Source organism: Poromitra crassiceps (genome assembly GCF_964638095.1).
Source record: "Poromitra crassiceps genome assembly, chromosome: 14".
NCBI lineage: Eukaryota > Metazoa > Chordata > Actinopteri > Beryciformes > Melamphaidae > Poromitra > Poromitra crassiceps.
Window position 1 is genome coordinate 3,726,704 of NC_139633.1, and position 23,458 is coordinate 3,750,161.

Sequence of the window (23,458 nt, forward strand, 5' to 3'; positions counted from 1 at the left end):
GTCTGAGCAGCAAACTTTTCCTTTTTGTAAGCCAAAAAGCGACATCATTTCTTTCAGAAGACATCCTGAATCTAACCTTTGCCAGCTACCTGCAGTGGTGGTGCTTTAAGGACAGGTGCTGCCAGCTACCTGCAGTGGTGGTGCTTGAAGGACAGGTGCTGCCAGCTACCTGCAGTGGTGGTGCTTTAAGGACAGCTGCTGCTGTTGACTTTTAACAATACAAAACTTCAAAAAAGCGACATTGACGCTTGTGTCATTTGAGCACAACAGTGAGGTGACAACCACAAAGCAAAGTGCAAAGTGCAAAAGTAACAAATAGAGCTAGTGTTAGACGTGGGCCCTGTTTACACAAGCAGAAAATATGGCTTTCACATCCGTTTGTGCCCAAAAAACAAAAGTGGCTCATGTTTAAAAGTCACGATCAAATTGTATGGGCAGCAATTTCTCAGGCAATGAAAATATTCCTTTTATTCCAACTATTATATTTCTATTTTTGTTCCTTATATCACCTTGTGTTACCTGCATCTTATATATCACCTTGTGTTACCTGCATCTTATATTTGGGGGCAGGACTTGATAAGCCTAGGCTTCTTCCTGCCCCTTTTCAAACGGTTTGCATTTTTTATGTTTGAGTTGACGTATTTTCCTTTTGCTGAAGTCTATTAGACTGTTATGTTTACTGGTTTTTTCACTTTATGTATTGTTTTAACTGTTTGAAATAAATTGTTTCAATCAATCAATCAATATCACCTTGTGTTACCTGCATCTTATATCACCTTGTGTTACCTGCATCTTATATCACCTTGTGTTACCTGCATCTTATATCACCTTGTGTTACCTGCATCTTATATCACCTTGTGTTACCTGCATCTCATTTGTTAATCCCTTTCTAAGCTGAAGGCCTTTCTGCCCTTTGTCCCAAAAATGTCCCCATGTAGCATCATGTGAGGGAGCACATCATGTGAGGGACACATGTTTGCTCTGGTCCCACGAGGCCCCTGGAGGAGGTCTTACTGGGATGTGAGGCTCCAGGTTTGATCTCGATGGCCGAGCGGCTCCAGCTGTCCTTCTCCACCTGGGACATCCTCTCCCGGGTCATCTGGTACGACTCGTCGGTGGCACACACTGTGATCTTGTCCTGGATGCTGCCTTGGCCTTCCAGCTGCTCGCGGCCCTCACTGCAAAACAAAACAAACGGTTGTGTAGGAACTCAGGACTTTCTGCAGGCTAAAGGCCAGTCCCCTATACACTTTACATAATAGTCCCGTAAGCTAGCTTAGAGCAGAAGGCAAACAGACTCCATATAGCATATAGTGTGGCTTTGCGGTGGAAGCCGGCTAAGACAGGCCTACAGTTATGTTCCGTCACTGTCCAGATATAGCCCTCTAGCTCGCTAGTTCAAAGCAGGATAGAGCCATGTGGAAAACCACTGGGATTAGCTTGACTCCTGACACAGCACAGTTACAAAACAAGAGCCATCTTGGACAGAAGTAAAAGGTTTAATCCTTGAACCTGGACCCGAACTGGTGCTGTAAATAAATTAGTTGATTCCCAGTGCTGCCAAACACACTTCCCCGCCAATATGACATAAATCAGAGCTTTCTTTCAAATTCTGGTAACAATTGGGAGTATTTTCCACTAAGCCATTATACAGACCTAAACATTGTCTATTCCTCCTCTTTATCCTGTAAATATCAACACAAGCAGCGAGCAGAGAGAGAGCCAGATCTTTGTCTCCGTTGTCCAGGGTGGCGCCCACGCCGGAGCTGGACCGAGGCAAAGAAACCCAGTGTTTGTGATGTTGCTCTTGGCTCCAGGAGCCGACTGGAACCAGAACTAGCCAGAGTTCAGACCACAGCTCGGCAGCTGCCCCAGAGCATGACCCTCTGTCTCGCTGCATGGCCACTCCACAAACAGCTGCCCCAGAGCATGACCCTCTGTCTCGCTGCATGGCCACTCCACAAACAAGGCCTCACACAGGTTCCAGGAATGAGAGGGATCCGCCCAGAAATATACAGGCAGGAAATTACAATTGCCTGGTCCTGTGCACAACAGACTCTCATTATGATGACAGAGATGACGTGGTTACAGAGAGAGAGAGAGAGAGACACGAAGATCCAGGATGAAAAATAATGCGATGACCTTTGGAGAAGACACAAGACTACCATTTGGGGTCACATGTGCCACAACAGCTGACCACATCAAAGCCTCGTGTCTACAAATGTGGCGACACAAGGGTCTGGAAGCTTTGCCAGTCTCCACGGATTCTTCTTCTTTTTTTGAGCCTAATTTGGCTGCAAATAAGATCCAGTACTACTGTAAGGGTTTCACAGACTAGTCAACTATCAGAACCACTAGTCGACAACGCTGTGCATTAGGGCATTCACGACTAGTGAATTTTACTAGTCGTCCCTAAAGGTAGTCGACTAGTCGTTTTTTGTTCTTTAAGAAAGAACATGAGGTATTTACATGACATACATGGACTATCATATCCCATATCCCATATCCCCCACAAAGAACATCAAAACACAACAAAACAAAACAAGAAAACTGCATAAGATACACAATAATTCAAGAACAAACAAGACTATTGGACAAACAACCAAACAAAAACAATGCATTCAGCTCCTATCCTGATAAGCCTAATGACACTGGGGTAAAAAGTTCTTAAAGTCAAACTCTGTATGTGGTTGCCATATTTTGGGGATGTCTAAGAATCTGCCTTTGCTCTTGTAGTAAATGTTATCCAACGTATGGTAGCTTGAGAGTTCATTCCACCAGTGAACTACAGCTGGGGGATTGGATGCTTTCCAATTTAAAGCTATGCATTTCCTAGCTGCCAACAGGGCAAGATCTATGTATTTACTTTGAATGCATTGTTTTTGTTTGGTTGTTTGTCCAATAGTCTTGTTTGTTCTTGGATTATTGTGTATCTTATGCAGTTTTCTTGTTTTGTTTTGTTGTGTTTTGATGTTCTTTGTGGGGGATATGGGATATGGGATGATAGTCCATGTATGTCGTGTAAATACCTCATGTTCTTTCTTAACTCATTGAGTGCCAGCCACTTTTGGAGAACGGACGCTCCCAGTGCCAGAGTTTTCAGAGCGTTTTCAGTGATTTCTCGAGGCCCACAGAATATTGTGTGATATTACTATGTAAACACCGAACACGCAAAAAGAACAAGGAGACTCTATTGTATCATCAGCAAAAAAAAGTTTATTGATACCATTTCCGTTCTTTAGTTATGAGCCGGAGAAGATAGGTTGTTTTCAGCGTTTTCAGGCATTTCAAATTATAAGCTGAGATATTCAGCCTTTTGTGAAATGCAGCATTTCAAGCACATTCACTGACTCTAGATACGGTAATATTTTCTGATGTAGTGATGTGGTGTAGTTGTGTCCTGCCCTGCGTGCCCCACCCCCCCTCCCCCCCCTCAGCTGAAAACTCCTCCCCACACTAGTAACACACAGCCTCGCACCAAGCGTCTAGGAAGCCTGGGAAGCGCCGCCTCCCAGGCAGCGCAACATGGAGAAGCCACACGCGGACTGCAGTGAAAGGTTTGGCTTTTCAGTGTCGCGCTGCTGCTTTTCTAGCGGCTAATCATGTGGAGAAACTATGCTGACAGACAGACAGAGGCAGAAGGACTCAGTTGTGTGCGCGGATTGACTGTGTTCGCAGCCCCCGTCAGTTGCAGCCAGAACAATCTACATGGCTCTGGAGTGCAGCATGAGCGGGTTCTCTTTCATCAAGGCTATTTTAGGCTGTGTATTCCTGACATTTCTGTAATCTGGAGAGCACTGTCGCCACCTAAGGGTTCTGTAAAATAGGTTATAGACCTCCAATAGCTACTATAGTTGTACAGGAGCTGCGGAAGGCTTTGATCGACGTCCCACCGTCAAAAAACGCATTGGACGTCGAAGGACGTCCGTGGCACTCTACGTCACTATTTAATTGGACGTCGAAGGACGTCCATGGCATTCAATGAGTTAAAGATAAAAAAAAAAAAAAAAAGACTAGTCGACTACTAAGCAGTGTCGACTAGTGGTTTTACTAGTCGACTAGTCTGTGAATGCCCTACTGTGCATCATATTTGACTAATTGTTCATCTGTTGTTTTAAGAATAAACAATACATTTGTTTGAAGAATGATTTGATAGGTTCTGCCATGCTAAATAGAGAGGGAAAGACTCCGTCTATGTTGTTAGTGCAGTCAAACAGTCGGTGGTACATCCAGCTCAGACAAGTACTGTAGCTGTGGTTTAGCGGCTCATTTGTAAACAGCCTCTCGGAGCCAAAATGACTCTGCTATTTCACATAGCCCCGCCCGGGTTGGTGCCACACAGGGGCATAGAGGGGGGTAAACTAAACGCACCTCTCTGAAATGAGGCAAAGACTTTACTCAACTATAGTTTCAGATCAACTGTATCAATCAGTGAGGGGAAACCAGGTGGCTCAACTACTCACCTTGGGTAGTTTACCCCACCTCTGTATTTACCACTACACCCCTGGTCCCGCCCGCCTACATTAGTTAACCCTTTACTGGCTGCTTTTGGAACCTTTTTGATGAAATTGATCATTTTTATTGGGTGAAAAAAATATATAAATGATCTCAACTACTTTTTGAGAGTAGACCACGACTACTCAAATGCAGTAGTCGTGAATGCCCTAGCCAGAACTCAAATTAGTGACTGTAATTGTGCTCATTGGCAATATAGTGAGCTTTCTATAAGAAACCATTGTTGGAAACTATTGGGACGACCTTGCTGATCTATGTGATTCCACCAAATCCCCCCCCCCCCCCCGTCTCTCTAATCTACTGTAAGATTGTTCAATCCTGTTTATTGATAGTGCTTAGCTAGACATATTCTCTGTAAGTCCTCTGCTTGTGAATTAGGGCTATACAAATAAACTTGACTTGATCTATGTGGCAAAATGATTTCTAGGTGGGTGGCCCTGGATCTAGGGAAACTGGTGTCCCATTTAGCCCAGTCTGATCTAGGATCAGAGGGGGGGGGGGGGGGGGGGTAGATGACTTGATTTATCTGATCTTGCAGGGAGCCCTTTAATTATTTGACAAGTTGATGATATTCTGATTTACAAGTCTGTACGGCTCGCTTCCATACCTTGACACATATTGGTGGATGCAGTCGAAGCTGGCTTGAGGTTGGTCTTTGCTGTCGCTGGACAGGTAGAAGGAGAAGAGGCGGAGAGCAGAAGGCGACTCTGGAGTGGGAGCTGGGATCTTCACGTACTGAGGAGAAAAGACAGCACAACATCAGTCTCCTATGAAAACACACACACACACACACACACACACACACACACACACACACACACACACACACACAACACTTATGCGTTTTATGCAATCACACATTCATTCACTGCGCACGCACGCTCTCACAGGTAGAAGAAGTTCAATAGCAGAAATGCCTGTCAATTAGATATGTTTAATATCTTGTTGCTGGTAATTTTTCCAGACTTGAATAGAGCAAAAGAGTCTAACTAGAATTTTAATATGGTCTTATGAAAATGGTATGATGATATCAGCTAATTCATGATTTCAGGCTAGCACACAAAGAAGTACAGATTTAATTGCAGTGCTACACTTTAGCTGTCATACTGACTGAGTAAATTTGTGTAATTATGAAATGTTGATGTTAAAGTTTTGTTTACATTTCTAATGATTTTAAACACGTAAATAAGTGAGACCTGTATTTTAAGTTACTGGTATAATTCACAAAGATCCAAAAATGTCTACCTACAAATCAAACTCTTCAAGATCATTTGTGAATATAGCCAACTTAAAATTGTGATGGCAAAAAACAACAGCAGGCTAAACGCGTTGTTTGCAAATGCCTTTGGCAAATATCTCTCTGCTGTCTTCTTGCACATCCATTGTATTTTACTGCCTCCATTCTTTTGAATTGTTTTGCAATGTGTTTTTTTTGTAAGCTACCCGTGTTGTCATTGAGTTTGTATTGTGCCTGGCTGAAAGCTGAATTTCCCTTGTGGACAATATTGCATTACAATATTGTTAAGAGTACTCAAGTATTCCAGAAAGATTCTGCACCGTTCACAATGGCCAGAACAAGATCATATCTCAATGTAGAAACCTACAAAAATATAATGTAGGTGGGAGATGTAAACACCTAGACCTGGTTACTCTTCCTTTTTGACTGATGTCTATGTAAATTCTGTTTGAATGGTGTTCACAATGCTATTTAGAGTCATTTGTTATCAGATGATGTGTATAAAGCCCGTATGCCAGATATGACCGTAACTGCTTCTTTTTTGTAACTCTTCCATGAAGAAAGAGAATGACCGTACTGTTCTCACAGGCTGGACACCGGCCAGTGTTTCATTCCAAAGCCTTAACTCCTGACAAGTCTTCAGTGATATAATGCAACAGCTCATGCATCTTTTATTATCATCTTCTTCCCAACTGTCAACTTATCATAGGGAAAAGCAATGATCTAAATATCTACTCAGCACAATCTGGTGCCAAATGCATTGTAGCCAAGAACACAGGACCTTCTAAAGTCATGGTTATTGGACCAGTGGACGACTTGCAGGCAGCCCACTGCAAAAAGCACATATTGAGAAATGTAGCTGTTGGGCCGTCAAGGAATATTTCAGCCCAAAATTAAAATGGAGTCATTATCTACTCACCCCCCATCATCTGAAATGCCATTTGAGTTGATAGGAAACAGTCTTCTTCCACATTACTGCAGCTAGTTAACCTGGCTTCACACCATATCATCACACTACTGCAGCTAGTTAACCTGGCTTCACACCAGATCATCACACTACTGCAGCTAGTTAACCTGGCTTCACACCAGATCATCACACTACTGCAGCTAGTTAACCTGGCTTCACACCAGATCATCACTACTGCAGCTAGTTAACCTGGCTTCACACCAGATCATCACACTACTGCAGCTAGTTAACATGGCTTCACACCAGATCATCACACTACTGCAGCTAGTTAACCTGGCTTCACACCAGATCATCACACTACTGCAGCTAGTTAACATGGCTTTAAACCAGATCATCACACTACTGCAGCTAGTTAACCTGGCTTCACACCAGATCATCACTACTGCAGCTAGTTAACCTGGCTTCACACCAGATCATCACACTACTGCAGCTAGTTAACCTGGCTTCACACCAGATCATCACTACTGCAGCTAGTTAACCTGGCTTCAAACCAGATCATCACTACTGCAGCTAGTTAACCTGGCTTCACACCAGATCATCACACTACTGCAGCTAGTTAACCTGGCTTTAAACCAGATCATCACTACTGCAGCTAGTTAACATGGCTTTAAACCAGATCATCACTACTGCAGCTAGTTAACCTGGCTTCACACCAGATAATCACTACTGCAGCTAGTTAACATGGCTTCACACCAGATCATCACACTACTGCAGCTAGTTAACCTGGCTTCACACCAGATCATCACACTACTGCAGCTAGTTAACCTGGCTTCACACCAGATCATCACACTACTGCAGCTAGTTAACCTGGCTTCACACCAGATCATCACTACTGCAGCTAGTTAACCTGGCTTCACACCAGATCATCACACTACTGCAGCTAGTTAACCTGGCTTCACACCAGATCATCACTACTGCAGCTAGTTAACCTGGCTTCACACCAGATCATCACACTACTGCAGCTAGTTAACCTGGCTTCACACCAGATCATCACTACTGCAGCTAGTTAACCTGGCTTCACACCAGATCATCAGATCGGATGAAAACAAAACCATTTGGCAACTTCTGGGCCAAAGTGCCGTTTGGCTACAAAACACTTGGATGATGCTTCCAAGATGTTTGGAGAAATGTAATGGATATCTTATGATTTTTTGAGCTGTTAAAATGAACTTCAATAGTTTGGAAGAACTCCGGGGCTAGCTAGCTGTGTGTTTGATGGACCTATGAGCTTATGCATGGAGTTTAAACTGACATATGAGTCGGTAGATAATGACTGAATTTTGATTTTGCGTTGAAATGTTTCTTTAAAAAGGTCCTATCCGTAAGTTCTAGCTATTACTGACACCGGTGGCCGTTAGAGTAACTGCAGGCAGCGTGTGAACGAGCTGACGCGTGGGCACCATACTCGCACACGCACAGAGCTGCCTGGTGTTGGTTGCTTTGTAACGTTAACTCATAAAAGTCACTTGAAAACGGCAACCTGGACAATTTATCGGTCAGATCAGCCTCGAGATGCACAGGAAGGATTCTGGATTAATTATCGGACGTTATTGTGGCATGTTTCGCCGTGTTTTGGCTTACATTGGCTGTGGGGAAATGGATACCGTGAGCCAGGAACTACCCTGCTTCCCCTGTATGTACGGTACCGTGTAATGTCTGGAGTTGACCAAACTGAACAATCAAACATAAGCATAACGGTAACATTAGGCATATTTACGACTGTTACATTCATTATCCACACAAGACGGTAATGTTATTAGTGGAGCTCGGTGGTAACTTCTATATAACTTCTGTAAATCAATATTAGTTAGCCGCGATTAGCATCAAGCTAACGTTATACTAATGTGCTGCAGCTACAGTAACTGCAGTCAGAGCCTTCTTCCCCGGTACCGTCTAATAGTTGACCAAACTGAACAGTCCAACAATGTACCGTAAAAGCATAACAGACAGTAACGTTAGGCATATTTACGACTGTTACATTCATTATAAACACAAGACGGTAACGTTATTAGTGTAATTTTTATTACACTAATTTTTATTTAATTATTTAATAATAATTAAATCTCTCAACGGGTCAGGCCCACACTACATCTCTGAAATGCTTCTACATTATGAACCATCCAGATCCCTGAGATCTTCAGGCACTGGTCTACTAATTGTCCCGAGGACCAAATCAAAACATGGTGAAGCCGCGTTCTCCCACTATGCCTCTCATAACTGGAACAAACTCCCTGAACACATTAGATCTGCCCCTACTCTGCCTATTTTTAAATCCAAGCTAAAGACCTTTATGTTTACTCTTGCTTTTAACTGCTACTAAACTACTGCCTCTCTCGGCCTGTAATTTAAAACAAAGATTCCTGTACATTTCCAACAAATAGACTGTACATGTAATAATAATACTGAAGAGTGCCTTGTAACTTATTTAAAACAGAAATAATGTTTCATGTTTGTTAATTTGAGTATATATTTTAACTAAAACTGTCGGCTGTGTTTTTTATGTGTTTTTTATATGTGCATTGCTTTGCTGCTTGTTTTTTCGATTATTTTTTGTAAAGCACCTTGAATTGCCTTGTGTATGAAAGGTGCTATATAAATAAAATTTGACTTGACTTGACTAGTGGGGCTGGTGGTAAATTATATAAATATAGCTAAATCTATTAGTTAGCCGCGTATAGCATCAAGCTAACGTTATAATAGGCAGACTCACCACCGCAGCTAACTGCAGTCAAACAATAATGTTCCATGGCCATAAGCATAACGGTAGTAACGTTAGGGTTGCATTACTTCACACAAGACAGTAATGTTAGCGGAGTTTCTGACCAGGTGGTAAATCAATCCATTAGCAAGCAGCTAACGTTATCTGGTCAAAACCACATTACAGCAGCTACAAGCAGCATGGTCCCTCAATGAACCGAAAACACAGTTCCGAGTCTAGTTTCCCCCCGATGCCATGAGGACAAGGCAGGCTCGTGAACGCGCAGAACATCACATCCGCCCAATTTGCTGGGAAAGTATAACCCGTGAGAAGCATGATAATCCTGCAATATCTTTGCAATGGGTGAACGCAGAGAGACGCGGCTGGGCTCGTTTTTTAAGTTAAGGAACGGCATTCACTCATTGGTAATAGCAAACACTTTGTGAACATTTATTTTCCTGCCAGACTTATGGATAGTACCTTTGCATTGGAACCCTCCTCCAATCCATTCCTATTTGTTTTCATATAGGGCAGAGGCGGGCCTCCCCAGGGGGACTCCAAACAGGTTCAGGGGAGGCTCAGTGAATGGAAGTTTAAAAAATATTAAATTTAGTTATTAAAAGGAGATCACATAGAATAGCCTACTACAGTAAATGTGTGTGATTTGGTTAAAGAGCTAGTTCAGAGATGCAGTAGTTTATGTAGGCTACCTGGTATACTCTGAAGTATGTCAAACAGCAATATCAGGCTACCTTGGCTCAATTGTTGAGTGTCTATGGCATCAAATAACATAATCATGATCCCATATATGCATCCAGGAATTGTGAGCGGGGGTTGGGGGGGTTCAAGTTTTGTCTGCGGGGAGGCCCACAGTCTCAGGCTTTGAAAATCCATGATATATAGAGCATCTTACCCCTCCCAGTGTATTACACATACATGTATGTACATACACACGCATATGCATACACATAAAAAATATTGACCAACCCTTGTACGCAGACACACACACACACACACACAAACATACAGTCGCACGCATGCACTTACACACCCCCCCCCCCCTCTGGTGTGAGTTTGTGTCGCTCTGTAACTTTAAATAAATCTCCCTGGGTAAACAGTGTTTTTAACAGCCCGCTCCACTGAGGCATCCATATGAGATCCCCTGGCAGACACACAGTCGCACAGCAGAGCCATGGCTGCACACGCACGCGCGCGCGCACACACACACACACACACACACACACACACACACACACACACTCCAAATGTTTTTGATTGAGCTTGATGAGAAATAGAGCAGCAGAGAGAAGACATGGGGGAGTGAGTAATGGCTCCCATACCAACCATACACTGTACCATTTGACAAATGTCCTTTAATTGCTTCTCCTACTGTACGAGTAAATAGCCTGCTATGAAGCCAAAGCTCACAAGGTATGTGCTCATACTGTACGTAGGGTCTGACCGTCAAGCCCGACCTGAGTGCTCACACTGTACGTGTAAAATACTAATAGAAAATAAAATGGCTCGTCAGCGGCCCCTGTGGACCATTATGGTTATTGACAATTGTCAAAGATTCATTCGGCGGCAGCGCGGCACGGGCGGCTTGCGGCCTGCAGCGATAGTTTTCGGTGACTGGCCTATTTTTCGTGCGAGCCGCGAGCGATTGTGTGCAGCCAGGAAGGAAGTCAGTGCAAGTTGTGACCGGCACGCGGAGCAAAACAGAGCGCTTCTGGTGTGAACAGCTAGGCTCCTGCTCGAGCCGTATTTAAGCACTGTGGCACTTTCTTTGTGTTTGCGCCAGAAGTGAGTTCTATCCAAATCCCCTGGTCAGACATCCCACGGCAGTGGAGATGCCCCCCGGTCAGACATCCCATGGCAGTGGAGATGCCCCCCGGTTAGACATCCCACGGCAGTGGAGATGCCCCCCGGTCAGACATCCCACGGCAGTGGAGATGCCCCCCGGTCAGACATCCCATGGCAGTGGAGATGCCCCCCGGTTAGACATCCCACGGCAGTGGAGATGCCCCCCGGTCAGACATCACACGGCAGTGGAGATGCCCCCCGGTCAGACATCACACGGCAGTGGAGATGCCCCCCGGTCAGACATCACACGGCAGTGGAGATGCCCCCCGGTCAGACATCCCACGGCAGTGGAGATGCCCCCCGGTCAGACATCCCATGGCAGTGGAGATGCCCCCCGGTCAGACATCCCATGGCAGTGGAGATGCCCCCTGGTCAGACATCCCACGGCAGTGGAGATGCCCCCCGGTCAGACATCCCATGGCAGTGGAGATGCCCCCCCGTCAGACATCCCACGGCAGTGGAGATGCCCCCCCGTCAGACATCCCATGGCAGTGGAGATGCCCCCTGGTCAGGCGTCCCACGGCAGTGGAGATGCCCCCCGGTCAGACATCCCACGGCAGTGGAGATGCACACTACGTCATCAGAAAACACTGGCCGGTGGGTCAGCAGTTTCACAGCAATCCCACTCTTCATGCTGCAGGTACAGGTACAGGTACAGCAGCCTCCACCATTATTTTGGATTTTTGGGGGAGGAGTCAGGAGGGTATTTTCAGCTCAAAGCAGGAAGGCATCCCGGGTCATTTCCCCTACTTTCCCCTCGTCGTGTCCTTCTGCTACTGCTTGGCTCTGCTCTCGCTGCTTTCCCCCCGGCCCCAATTAGCCAACAGTGTCCAGACCCTGTCTAGATGTCCCCGCCTCTGTGTGTGTGTGTGTGTGTGTGTGTGTGTGTGTGTGTGTGCGTGCGCGTGTGCACCAAATGGTGATCTATCACATCCGTAGCAACAACTCAGTTGACTCTCAAAAGTCCACAAGGCTTAAGATTGATTTTGCACATGTAAACAAAGACAACAAGAGAACTCTATTAATGAGAAAATTGGATGTGTATTGAAAATAGAATTTTGAGAGGATGTTGATAAGCTGACCTTGCTCAGGCTGTGATGGCATGGGGTCAAACTACAATCACATCAGCACAGACGGGAAGTTTCTGGGAAGAGATTCTGGGTTGTCTACTACAGACAGGGCAATAAATAATGTCTCACAAGACAGATCTACCTTCCAGGCTTGTAGTGAGAATCTGATCTACCTTCCAGGCTTGTAGTGAGAATCAGATCTACCTTCCAGGCTTGTAGTGAGAATCAGATCTACTATCCAGGCTTGTAGTGAGAATCAGATCTACCTTCCAGGCTTGTAGTGAGAATCAGATCTACTATCCAGGCTTGTAGTGTGAATCTGATCTACCTTCCAGGCTTGTAGTGTGAATCTGATCTACCTTCCAGGCTTGTAGTGAGAATCAGATCTACTATCCAGGCTTGTAGTGTGAATCTGATCTACCTTCCAGGCTTGTAGTGTGAATCTGATCTACCTTCCAGGCTTGTAGTGAGAATCAGATCTACTATCCAGGCTTGTAGTGTGAATCTGATCTACCTTCCAGGCTTGTAGTGTGAATCTGATCTACCTTCCAGGCTTGTAGTGATAATCAGATCTACTATCCAGGCTTGTAGTGTGAATCTGATCTACCTTCCAGGCTTGTAGTGAGCAACACAGCACCACACAGACTCTATTCTCTCATCAGCCCGCTGCACATGTCTACACACGCTGGTTTTCACCACAGGAACTTACACAAGCAGCACTCCATCTCTGGCCCAACTCAGACAGTCACAGCACTGGAGGACGCACTAGCCTACATGTGGCTGCACAGGTGGATCTGCTTACTATCTGATATACTGTAGTCCAGTGATATACTGTAGTCCAGTGATATACTGTAGTCCAGTGATATACTGTAGTCCAGTGATATACTGTAGTCCAGTTATATACTGTAGGGGTGATATACTGTAGTCCAGTGATATACTGTAGTCCAGTGATATACTGTAGGGGTGATATACTGTAGTCCAGTGATACACTGTAGGGGTGATATACTGTAGTCCAGTGATATACTGTAGTCCAGTGATATACTGTAGGGGTGATATACTGTAGTCCAGTGATATACTGTAGTCCAGTGATATACTGTAGTCCAGTGATATACTGTAGTCCAGTGATATACTGTAGGGGTGATATACTGTAGTCCAGTGATATACTGTAGGGGTGATATACTGTAGGGGTGATATACTGTAGTCCAGTGATATACTGTAGTCCAGTGATATACTGTAGTCCAGTGATATAGTGTAGGGGTGATATACTGTAGTCCAGTGATATACTGTAGGGGTGATATACTGTAGGGGTGATATACTGTAGTCCAGTGATATACTGTAGTCCAGTGATATACTGTAGTCCAGTGATATACTGTAGGGGTGATATACTGTAGTCCAGTGATATACTGTAGGGGTGATATACTGTAGTCCAGTGATATACTGTAGTCCAGTGATATACTGTAGGGGTGATATACTGTAGTCCAGTGATATACTGTAGGGGTGATATACTGTAGTCCAGTGATATACTGTAGTCCAGTGATATACTGTAGTCCAGTGATATACTGTAGGGGTGATATACTGTAGTCCAGTGATATACTGTAGGGGTGATATACTGTAGGGGTGATATACTGTAGTCCAGTGATATACTGTAGTCCAGTGATATACTGTAGTCCAGTGATATGATATACTGTAGTCCAGTGATATACTGTAGGGGTGATATACTGTAGGGGTGATATACTGTAGTCCAGTGATATACTGTAGTCCAGTGATATACTGTAGTCCAGTGATATACTGTAGGGGTGATATACTGTAGTCCAGTGATATACTGTAGGGGTGATATACTGTAGTCCAGTGATATACTGTAGTCCAGTGATATACTGTAGGGGTGATATACTGTAGTCCAGTCATATACTGTAGTCCAGTGATATACTGTAGTCCAGTGATATACTGTAGGGGTGATATACTGTAGTCCAGTGATATACTGTAGGGGTGATATACTGTAGGGGTGATATACTGTAGTCCAGTGATATACTGTAGTCCAGTGATATACTGTAGTCCAGTGATATACTGTAGGGGTGATATACTGTAGTCCAGTGATATACTGTAGGGGTGATATACTGTAGTCCAGTGATATACTGTAGTCCAGTGATATACTGTAGGGGTGATATACTGTAGTCCAGTCATATACTGTAGTCCAGTGATATACTGTAGGGGTGATATACTGTAGTCCAGTGATATACTGTAGTCCAGTGATATACTGTAGGGGTGATATACTGTAGTCCAGTCATATACTGTAGTCCAGTGATATACTGTAGTCCAGTGATATACTGTAGTCCTACTACAGTATATCACCACTACAACACATGCATGCAGCCACTACACACACTCATGCTGACGGTGGCCGGTGAAATATGTCCTCTGCATTTGACCCATCCAGGCTTGTCCTTTCCTCCAGGGGGCAGGCCAGGAGCAGTGGTCGCTATTTCTTTCCAGCGCCCGGGGACCTTCATTGGACCATCATTGGACCAACTTCAGATGTTGTCGTCACTGGTCGGATGACGATCTTCTGCATGTTTTTAGTGGGGGGTTATGTACGGAGGAACCCCCTGGGGAGCACGGGGAGAACATGCAAACTCCACACAGAAGGGCCCTTTCGACGAGATAGCCCACCTGGGCAGTAGGCACTGAAGATATGGGGGGGTCACAACTCCAGCGCCCACAGCGTCCCAGGTGGGAATCGAACCCAGGACCTTCGAGCTGTGAGGCGACAGCGCTTACCACTGCACCACCGTACCCCAGAGTTTGACATAATAATACTAACACTTACGAGTAATACTACTACTACTAACAACAATAATAACAAGCATCATCGTCATCAACTGCATGCTACATGCAACATAACAATATGCCTACATTCAGGCACTGTCTCATCATAAGACATGTGGTCAATGGGTCAGCATGGGGGAAATCCTCCCGTTCTTCTCATTTAGCTGCTAGCCCAGCCTACGCAGACAGGATTGGGGATTCACCCACCGCAGTAAACGCACATCTGAACAGACGTCTATGTACCTGCTCTTGAGTTCCCAATCCTGTAGTGTAGAGCCGCAGCACCGTCCTTTGGTGAGTCAGCCCATTGAGATATATGTCTGCATATACCGTCTAGTCTCGCACACCAGTTTGTGGGCGTTCCCACACTATACTATAATGCATCAAAAGTCATTTTGGAGACAACCCATCATCACTGGAGAAAAATGTCATTATTTGAACCATCCAATTGTTAATATGTGCCTTCCTCCTGTGCATCCTTCATGAAAGATGGTCAGAAAACATCCTCTGAAATGGCACTGAAAAACTCACTAAATGGATTCTTCTTCACCATGTGGCATTTGTGTTTACATCCAACAAGATAATGAGAATACTTTCATTTTATGACCACTTACCAGCCATGAACTTCATAGTAATAAAACCACGTTCAAAGCTTTGTTATTTCAACAGCCAATAAGCTGAAATAAATAAATGTGTCGCAGCATAATAACACTACCAACACCAAACCCCAACGATGTGAAAACACCTCCACATCTGTCAAAGCATCTCACACTCCTGGTTGCACAACTCTGAGTCAGTTGTGAAAGCAGAGGAACAGCTGCTACTCAGGGTTTTATACATATAACAACAGACATTTGAGAACATCTGTTTCATCCCCACACCAGAAGAACATTGACTCAGTCAATTCGCGTTTGATTCAACGCGTTCAGGAAGTGGATTTTCTTTATAAATCTCCAAAATTGAAAGGTTCAGATATTCTGAAATAGCATAATGATTGCTACATCATGAAACAGCCTGCTCAGAGGGTTGATGGAGAGACCTCCTCACATGGATGACTTGGCCCTGCTCAGAGGGTTGGTGGAGAGACCTCTTATTTGTTTTTGAGTTCCACTTCTAATGAAATCCAACACTGCATGAAGACACGTCAGTATTTCCAGAGGGAAGCAGACAGATATGACTCTCAGAAATGTGAACAATTGCTATTTCTCACAGCAGCAAAGCATGGGAGCTAATCTGTAAAATGTAAGAGCCAACTCCACAAAGTCATAAAACTACAAAGGCCTGGTTCAAACCAAACATTAAAATCGTGTTCTCGCTGGGTTTACACTAACTGAGAGGCCGAGGTGCAGGGACGTTTCAGTAGAGCAGCCTGCCAGCTCACACATCTCCATATGAGCAAGCCATGCTCACTTCTGGGTGGAAAGTTACGACTTGAATGGTATTTGGAATTATATTTGATGTCAAGCTTGCACCACCTTCAATAATTAATCAAAGAACAAACAAAGACTTGATTCAGAGGAGATCATCAAAGGATTTTATTTCCAAATCTTCCTCTTCACTAACAGCACTAAATAATTGATGAGCTCTGTGTTCATTAGATTGGGCCGTGGCGAGTGCAGGATTCCAGCTGTTGCAAATGCCCAGTCATGCAGCGCAGCCAGAAGCACTTCCTGGCATTTAGCCGGTGAGAGCTCTTCCAATGACCTCCACAGCCAGACTCCTGGAGCCCCCTCCTGGGCCAACCACAACAAGCACTACCTCCACAGCCAGACTCCTGGAGCCCCCTCCTGGGCCAACCACAACAAGCACTACCTCCACAGCCAGACTCCTGGAGCCCCCTCCTGGGCCAACCACAACAAGCACTACCTCCACAGCCAGACTCCTGGAGCCCCCTCCTGGGCCAACCACAACAAGCACTACCTCCACAGCCAGACTCCTGGAGCCCCCTCCTGGGCCAACCACAACCTCCACAGGCAGACTCCTGGAGCCCCCTCCTGGGCCAACCACAACAAGCACTACCTCCACAGGCAGACTCCTGGAGCCCCCTCCTGGCCCAACCACAACAAGCACTACCTCCACAGCCAGACTCCTGGAGCCCCCTCCTGGGCCAACCACAACCTCCACAGGCAAACTCCTGGAGCCCCCTCCTGGGCCAACCACAACAAGCACTACCTCCACAGGCAGACTCCTGGAGCACCCTCCTGGGCCAACCACAACAAGCACTACCTCCACAGGCAGACTCCTGGAGCCCCCTCCTGGGCCAACCACAACAAGCACTACCTCCACAGGCAGACTCCTGGAGCCCCCTGCTGGGCCAACCACAACAAGCACTACCTCCACAGTCAGACTCCTGGAGCCCCCTGCTGGGCCAACCACAACAAGCACTACCTCCACAGGCAGACTCCTGGAGCCCCGCTGGGCCAACCACAACAAGCACTCTCTCATTCCTGGCCATTGGGCCCCACACCAAAGCCTGGAACATTCTCCTGAGAGGCACAGAGAGGCGCTCTCACAAAGGACCTGGCACTTAAAGAATTCAACTGAGCATGAATAATGAAATATTCATTGTCAGCCTTTCAAGTCAAATATTCAGGGAATCTGTGGGCTGTGTCTGATCTGTGATTCTGTCCAGAAAAGGGAAATTGAGAACAACACATCGATAAACATAGGTGAAGTTACCAAGGCGAGTGTAAATTAACGTATCAGCGATGGTCCGTCAGTACCCAACACATGGGAATGACTTATGACCTCAATAATGCTCAGTGACCCCCTGAGGGCAAAAGGTCAGGGGGTCAAGCTAGCAGGAGCCTGAGTTTGGGCTGATTCAACTCAGAATCCTTTCTTCTAACCCAACCTTGGCCCCCTGACGCCTACTCACTCCACACATCCGCTCCCAGACTAGCCAGGCTTACCCCTGCATCTACCTCTGTCTCACTCTCCACATTATCTGTCTCACTCTCTCCTGCATCTACCTCTGTCTCACTCTCCACATTCTCTGTCTCACTCTATTAACGTTTGTTTGGCACAAGTCATACTAGTTGACTGCTGCGGGGTTCCGCATTTCTGGGTGGTTGTGATGTCACACTGATCCGTCATATACTGATTCAGCGGGTATATGCATGTGTATAAGTGTAAGTCTCATATGTGAAATGGGAGAAACCCTGGGCCATCTGATCAAATGGTGGTCTGTGGTCTAATTTGTGTCCGTTTAGGGTTCCTTGACGTGAAAAAGTTTGAGAAGCACGCACTGATCTACGCACTGCACTAAGGGGCAGCAGAGCTAGCCTGGTAAACCAGTCGGTCGCGTGAACTCACATTTAATTTCGTTCTGCGCGACCGTCTGGCCTTAAGATTTCACCCAGTGTTTTGCAGTGGGCGGAAGTTGGGCGGGTGTACTTGCCTTGACAGACAACTCCTTCAGCCAATCAGCGTCGGGTCCAGTCAAACCCAAATCCACTCGGGAGAATGGCAAAACAAGCTTTCTGCCAAGAAACTCTGCGGTTGCGGCGACACTCCTGTAATTGTTTAATTGTTTTTATTGAGTCTATTTCTGCAATAATGCACTTTATGGGTGTTTAAACTAGACGGACATTGACACTACTCCTCGAGACAGACAGGGAAGGAGGCGGCCATTATTCTTTTGTTAGTGCAGTGCTAGTGGCGTTCCTGATTGGCCAACTTCGCGCTGTCAGTCACAGGGCACTGAGCGCAGATGCTGATTGGCTCTTCCACTTTGCAGTTTCTGCTTAAAGCCCTCCCAGGGCTTGAGGCCAGATGGTCCCGCAGAACCAAATGAAATGTGAGTTCACGTGACCGGCTGGTTTACCAGGCTACAGCAGACCGGCTGGTTTACCAGGCTACAGCAGACCGGCTGGTTTACCAGGCTACAGCAGACCAGCTGGTTTACCAGGCTACAGCAGACCGGCTGGTTTAGGCTACAGCAGAGCTACTAACTAGTAGAAAAGATTTTGGTCAGGTTTTACTATGCTTATGAGAACCATGTTGCCATGTCTCCTTCCTGAACTGTCTGCTGCAAATGTGAAACAAACCTGTTTTCTCACAGAGCGTACCAGTGCTACCTAGTTATGATCTCCAGTAGTGACGACTTTATACTAATACAGCTCCATCCATTGCCTCAGAAGAACTTTTCAATTGAAAAAAAAAAAAAAAAAAATATATATATATATATATATATATATATATGTATATATATATATATGTGTGATCTTCAAAAATAATGACAGACGAGACAGTCTAACCACTAGACTACTCTGTCACTCTGCCACCAGTTTTGTAATTTCCACATAAGCAATACTTCCCACGACTAGACTGTTAACAACACTGCAGCAAACTGCCGTTTCAGTTTGGATATGATGGAATTACAACACACACAAACTGATGGTTTTGTTTCAGATGGATGGAAGCCACCAAGATCATCAGAACCTGATACTAAAGCACAGAACATTCAACTGGCTGGAACACTGAATGGCAACCCTTCATGTAAGCCAACAGGAGAATATGATGAGAACACGTTATGCTCTTTGTATGCTCCTTCTTCACAAGTATGGTGAAATACCCTACCTTCTAAAGATCTCCTGGCACAAGCGAACGGCTGAACTGTGACTATACTATACAGCTCTGAGGCATGGCTGAACTGTGACTATATACAGCTCTGAGGCATGGCTGAACTGTGACTATATACAGCTCTGAGGCATGGCTGAACTGTGACTATATACAGCTCTGAGGCATGGCTGTGAAGAGGAAACTGACTCTGACTCAACCAAATGTGAGAACTTCAGTGTGACTCTGGGATCCAGTCTAACGGACACATCTGGCTACTGTGATGTGTTTGTTGCACCCCATCTTTAAGAAACACTGACCTACATCCAAACTCTTTAAGAAACACTGACCTACATCCAAACTCTTTAAGAAACACTGACCTACATCCAAACTCTTTTAGAAACACTGACCTACAGCCAAACTCTTTAAGAAACACTGACCTACATCCAAACTCTTTAAGAAACACTGACCTACATCCAAACTCTTTAAGAAACACTGACCTACATCCAAACTCTTTTAGAAACACTGACCTACATCCAAACTCTTTAAGAAACACTGACCTACATCCAAACTCTTTAAGAAACACTGACCTACAGCCAAACTCTTTAAGAAACACTGACCTACATCCAAACTCTTTAAGAAACACTGACCTACATCCAAACTCTTTTAGAAACACTGACCTACATCCAAACTCTTTAAGAAACACTGACCTACAGCCAAACTCTTTAAGAAACACTGACCTACATCCAAACTCTTTTAGAAACACTGACCTACATCCAAACTCTTTAAGAAACACTGACCTACATCCAAACTCTTTTAGAAACACTGACCTACATCCAAACTCTTTAAGAAACACTGACCTACATCCAAACTCTTTAAGAAACACTGACCTACATCCAAACTCTTTAAGAAACACTGACCTACATCCAAACTCTTTAAGAAACACTGACCTACATCCAAACTCTTTTAGAAACACTGACCTACAGCCAAACTCTTTAAGAAACACTGACCTACATCCAAACTCTTTAAGAAACACTGACCTACATCCAAACTCTTTAAGAAACACTGACCTACATCCAAACTCTTTAAGAAACACTGACCTACATCCAAACTCTTTAAGAAACACTGACCTACATCCAAACTCTTTAAGAAACACTGACCTACATCCAAACTCTTTTAGAAACACTGACCTACATCCAAACTCTTTAAGAAACACTGACCTACATCCAAACTCTTTAAGAAACACTGACCTACAGCCAAACTCTTTTAGAAACACTGACCTACAGCCAAACTCTTTAAGAAACACTGACCTACATCCAAACTCTTTAAGAAACACTGACCTACAGCCAAACTCTTTTAGAAACACTGACCTACAGCCAAACTCTTTAAGAAACACTGACCTACATCCAAACTCTTTAAGAAACACTGACCTACAGCCAAACTCTTTAAGAAACACTGACCTACATCCAAACTCTTTAAGAAACACTGACCTACATCCAAACTCTTTAGGAAACACTGACCTACATCCAAACTCTTTAAGAAACACTGACCTACATCCAAACTCTTTACGAAACACTGACCTACATCCAAACTCTTTGCCACATCCCCACCTTGTGTCATACCACGCCCCCCCCCCCCCCCCCGTCATAAAGAGTTTACAGCTGAGTCTCACCAACTCCTAATGGCAAACATCAAAGGATCTCAAACACACACACACACACACACACACACACACACACACACACACACACACACACACACACACACCCTTCCCCCCATGTATTCATAGCTTAAATGTAAATGATTGATTGTTGTTTTTTATTTTTTCACAATAAAAGCACATTTTGAGATGGTCATACTTCCTTAATTTGAAGCATTTGGTGTTGAAACAGGATATTGACTGGAGGCAGCAGGACATGATGTGAGAAGAGATCACACAACAGAAGGAGAGTTTTTACATTGGTTAACTTTTCATGTACACCTGCTGGTATATGATGAAGTCTTCCACTAAGTCAAAGTCAGGAGATGTTGATATAAAAATACACACACAAAAGTTGTCACATTGGTATAACAGTTAGAATGAGCTAAAGAAAAAGGTGAAAAAGTATTTGATTTTCTTTTGAGTGTGACTTTAACTTAAACAGAGAAGAAACACCATGTATACCGGCTCATGTGTGGTAAGACTCTTAACGAGCCCCAGTCTCTCTTAACGAGCACCAGTCTCTCTTAACTCATTGAGTGCCAATGACGTCTAAAGACGTCAATTCAAATAATAACGTAGAGTGCCAATGACGTCTAAAGACGTCAATTGCGTTTTTTGACGCTGGGACGTGGATCAAAGCCTGATGCATCTCCTCTAAAAGTATGGGGGATTTTGAAGGTGTAGAAGCTATTTTACGGACCCATTAGGTGGCGACAGTGCTCTCCGGATTAGAGAAAGATGAGAAAAAAGAGTAGAAGAAGCCGTGTGGGGAAACGGAAATGCTGTAACGTTAGCTGTGCCTGTGAACAGCAGCCAATCTGCTGCCACAATTGAGCCCCTCCGTCTCCGCTGCGATAGCCCATCCACATGATTAGTTGCCAGAAAAGGAGCACGACACCAGCGTCTTTCTGAAAAGCCAAATCATTCTCAGCTGGAAGCGCTGGGAGCCGGCGAACAAAAACGGCGGAACGATGTGAAAATAGAGCTGGGTGTAGCGCACTTTGAAACGTGCAGAGCAAACGTGCAGCAGAGAGCCACCAGAGACACTCCCACGGAGGAGTTTGCAGTTGAGGGGGGTGGGGCACGCAGGGCACCATACAACACGTACCGACCCAGACAGCAGGCTCGATGGACAGATTGGCAAAACACAAGCTAGAATATCTGATGCCCACCAGCAGTAAATCAAGACCAGCAAGAAGGCCAGCGCTGCTGGTTGCAGCTAAAAAATATTATTTTGCCATCAAAATTCCTTTGTTTTCGCTCTTTTATTGAAGGAAATTATTTTTGAGGTGTCACTACATCAGAAAATATTAGCTTCAGAGTCAGTGATGTGCTTGAAATGCTTCATTTCACAAAAGGCTCATTATCTCAGCTTCTAATTTGAAACGTCTGTTTTTGCTGAAATCAACCTATCTTCTCCGGCTGATAACTAAAGAACGGAAAATGATATCAATAAACTTTTTTTTGCTGATGATACAAGATAGTCTCATCGTTCTTTGGGCGTGTTCGGTGTTTACATAGTAATATCACACAATATTCTGTGGGCCTCGAGAAATCACTGAAAACGCTCTGAAAGGGCTGGCACTGGGAGCATCAGTTTTCCAAAAGTGGCTGGCACTCAATGAGTTAACGAGCACCAGTTCACTCTTAACGAGCACCAGTTCACTCTTAACGAGCACCAGTTCACTCTTAACGAGCACCAGTCTCTCTTAACGAGCACCAGTCTCTCTTAACGAGCACCAGTTCACTCTTAACAAGCACCTGTCTCTCTTAACGAGCACCAGTCTCTCTTAATGAGCACCAGTTCACTCTTAATGAACACCAGTTTACTCTGGAAGCATCATAAATGCCTCCAGGCGTTGATGAGACGGGGATGGGAAAGGGTCACTTTGCTGACTTTATCAAAACGATAAAGTCAATTGAACAGAAAGTGTGAGAGACTGCTGTCGGTGCACAAGGCTTATGTTTCCTGCTCGCTCCTGCTTCAATGTGGGCTCTGGGTGTCCATCTCATGCAGCTATTG

The 23,458-nt window shown here is 44.8% G+C and overlaps 1 protein-coding gene across 1 annotated transcript in view; it reads right to left on the reverse strand.

Annotated features, from left to right (window-relative positions):
- LOC310788742 (RNA polymerase II elongation factor ELL-like) overlaps window positions 1-23,458 on the reverse strand; it is a gene marked incomplete at both ends in the record, with an annotated part of 61,101 nt that overhangs the window by 25,018 nt on the left and 12,625 nt on the right. Inside the window, 2 exons of the mRNA XM_083650301.1 lie at window positions 1,015-1,178; window positions 5,123-5,250. Coding sequence (XP_083506427.1) covers window positions 1,015-1,178; window positions 5,123-5,250 — 292 coding nt within the window. The remainder of the gene's footprint in view (window positions 1-1,014; window positions 1,179-5,122; window positions 5,251-23,458) is intronic.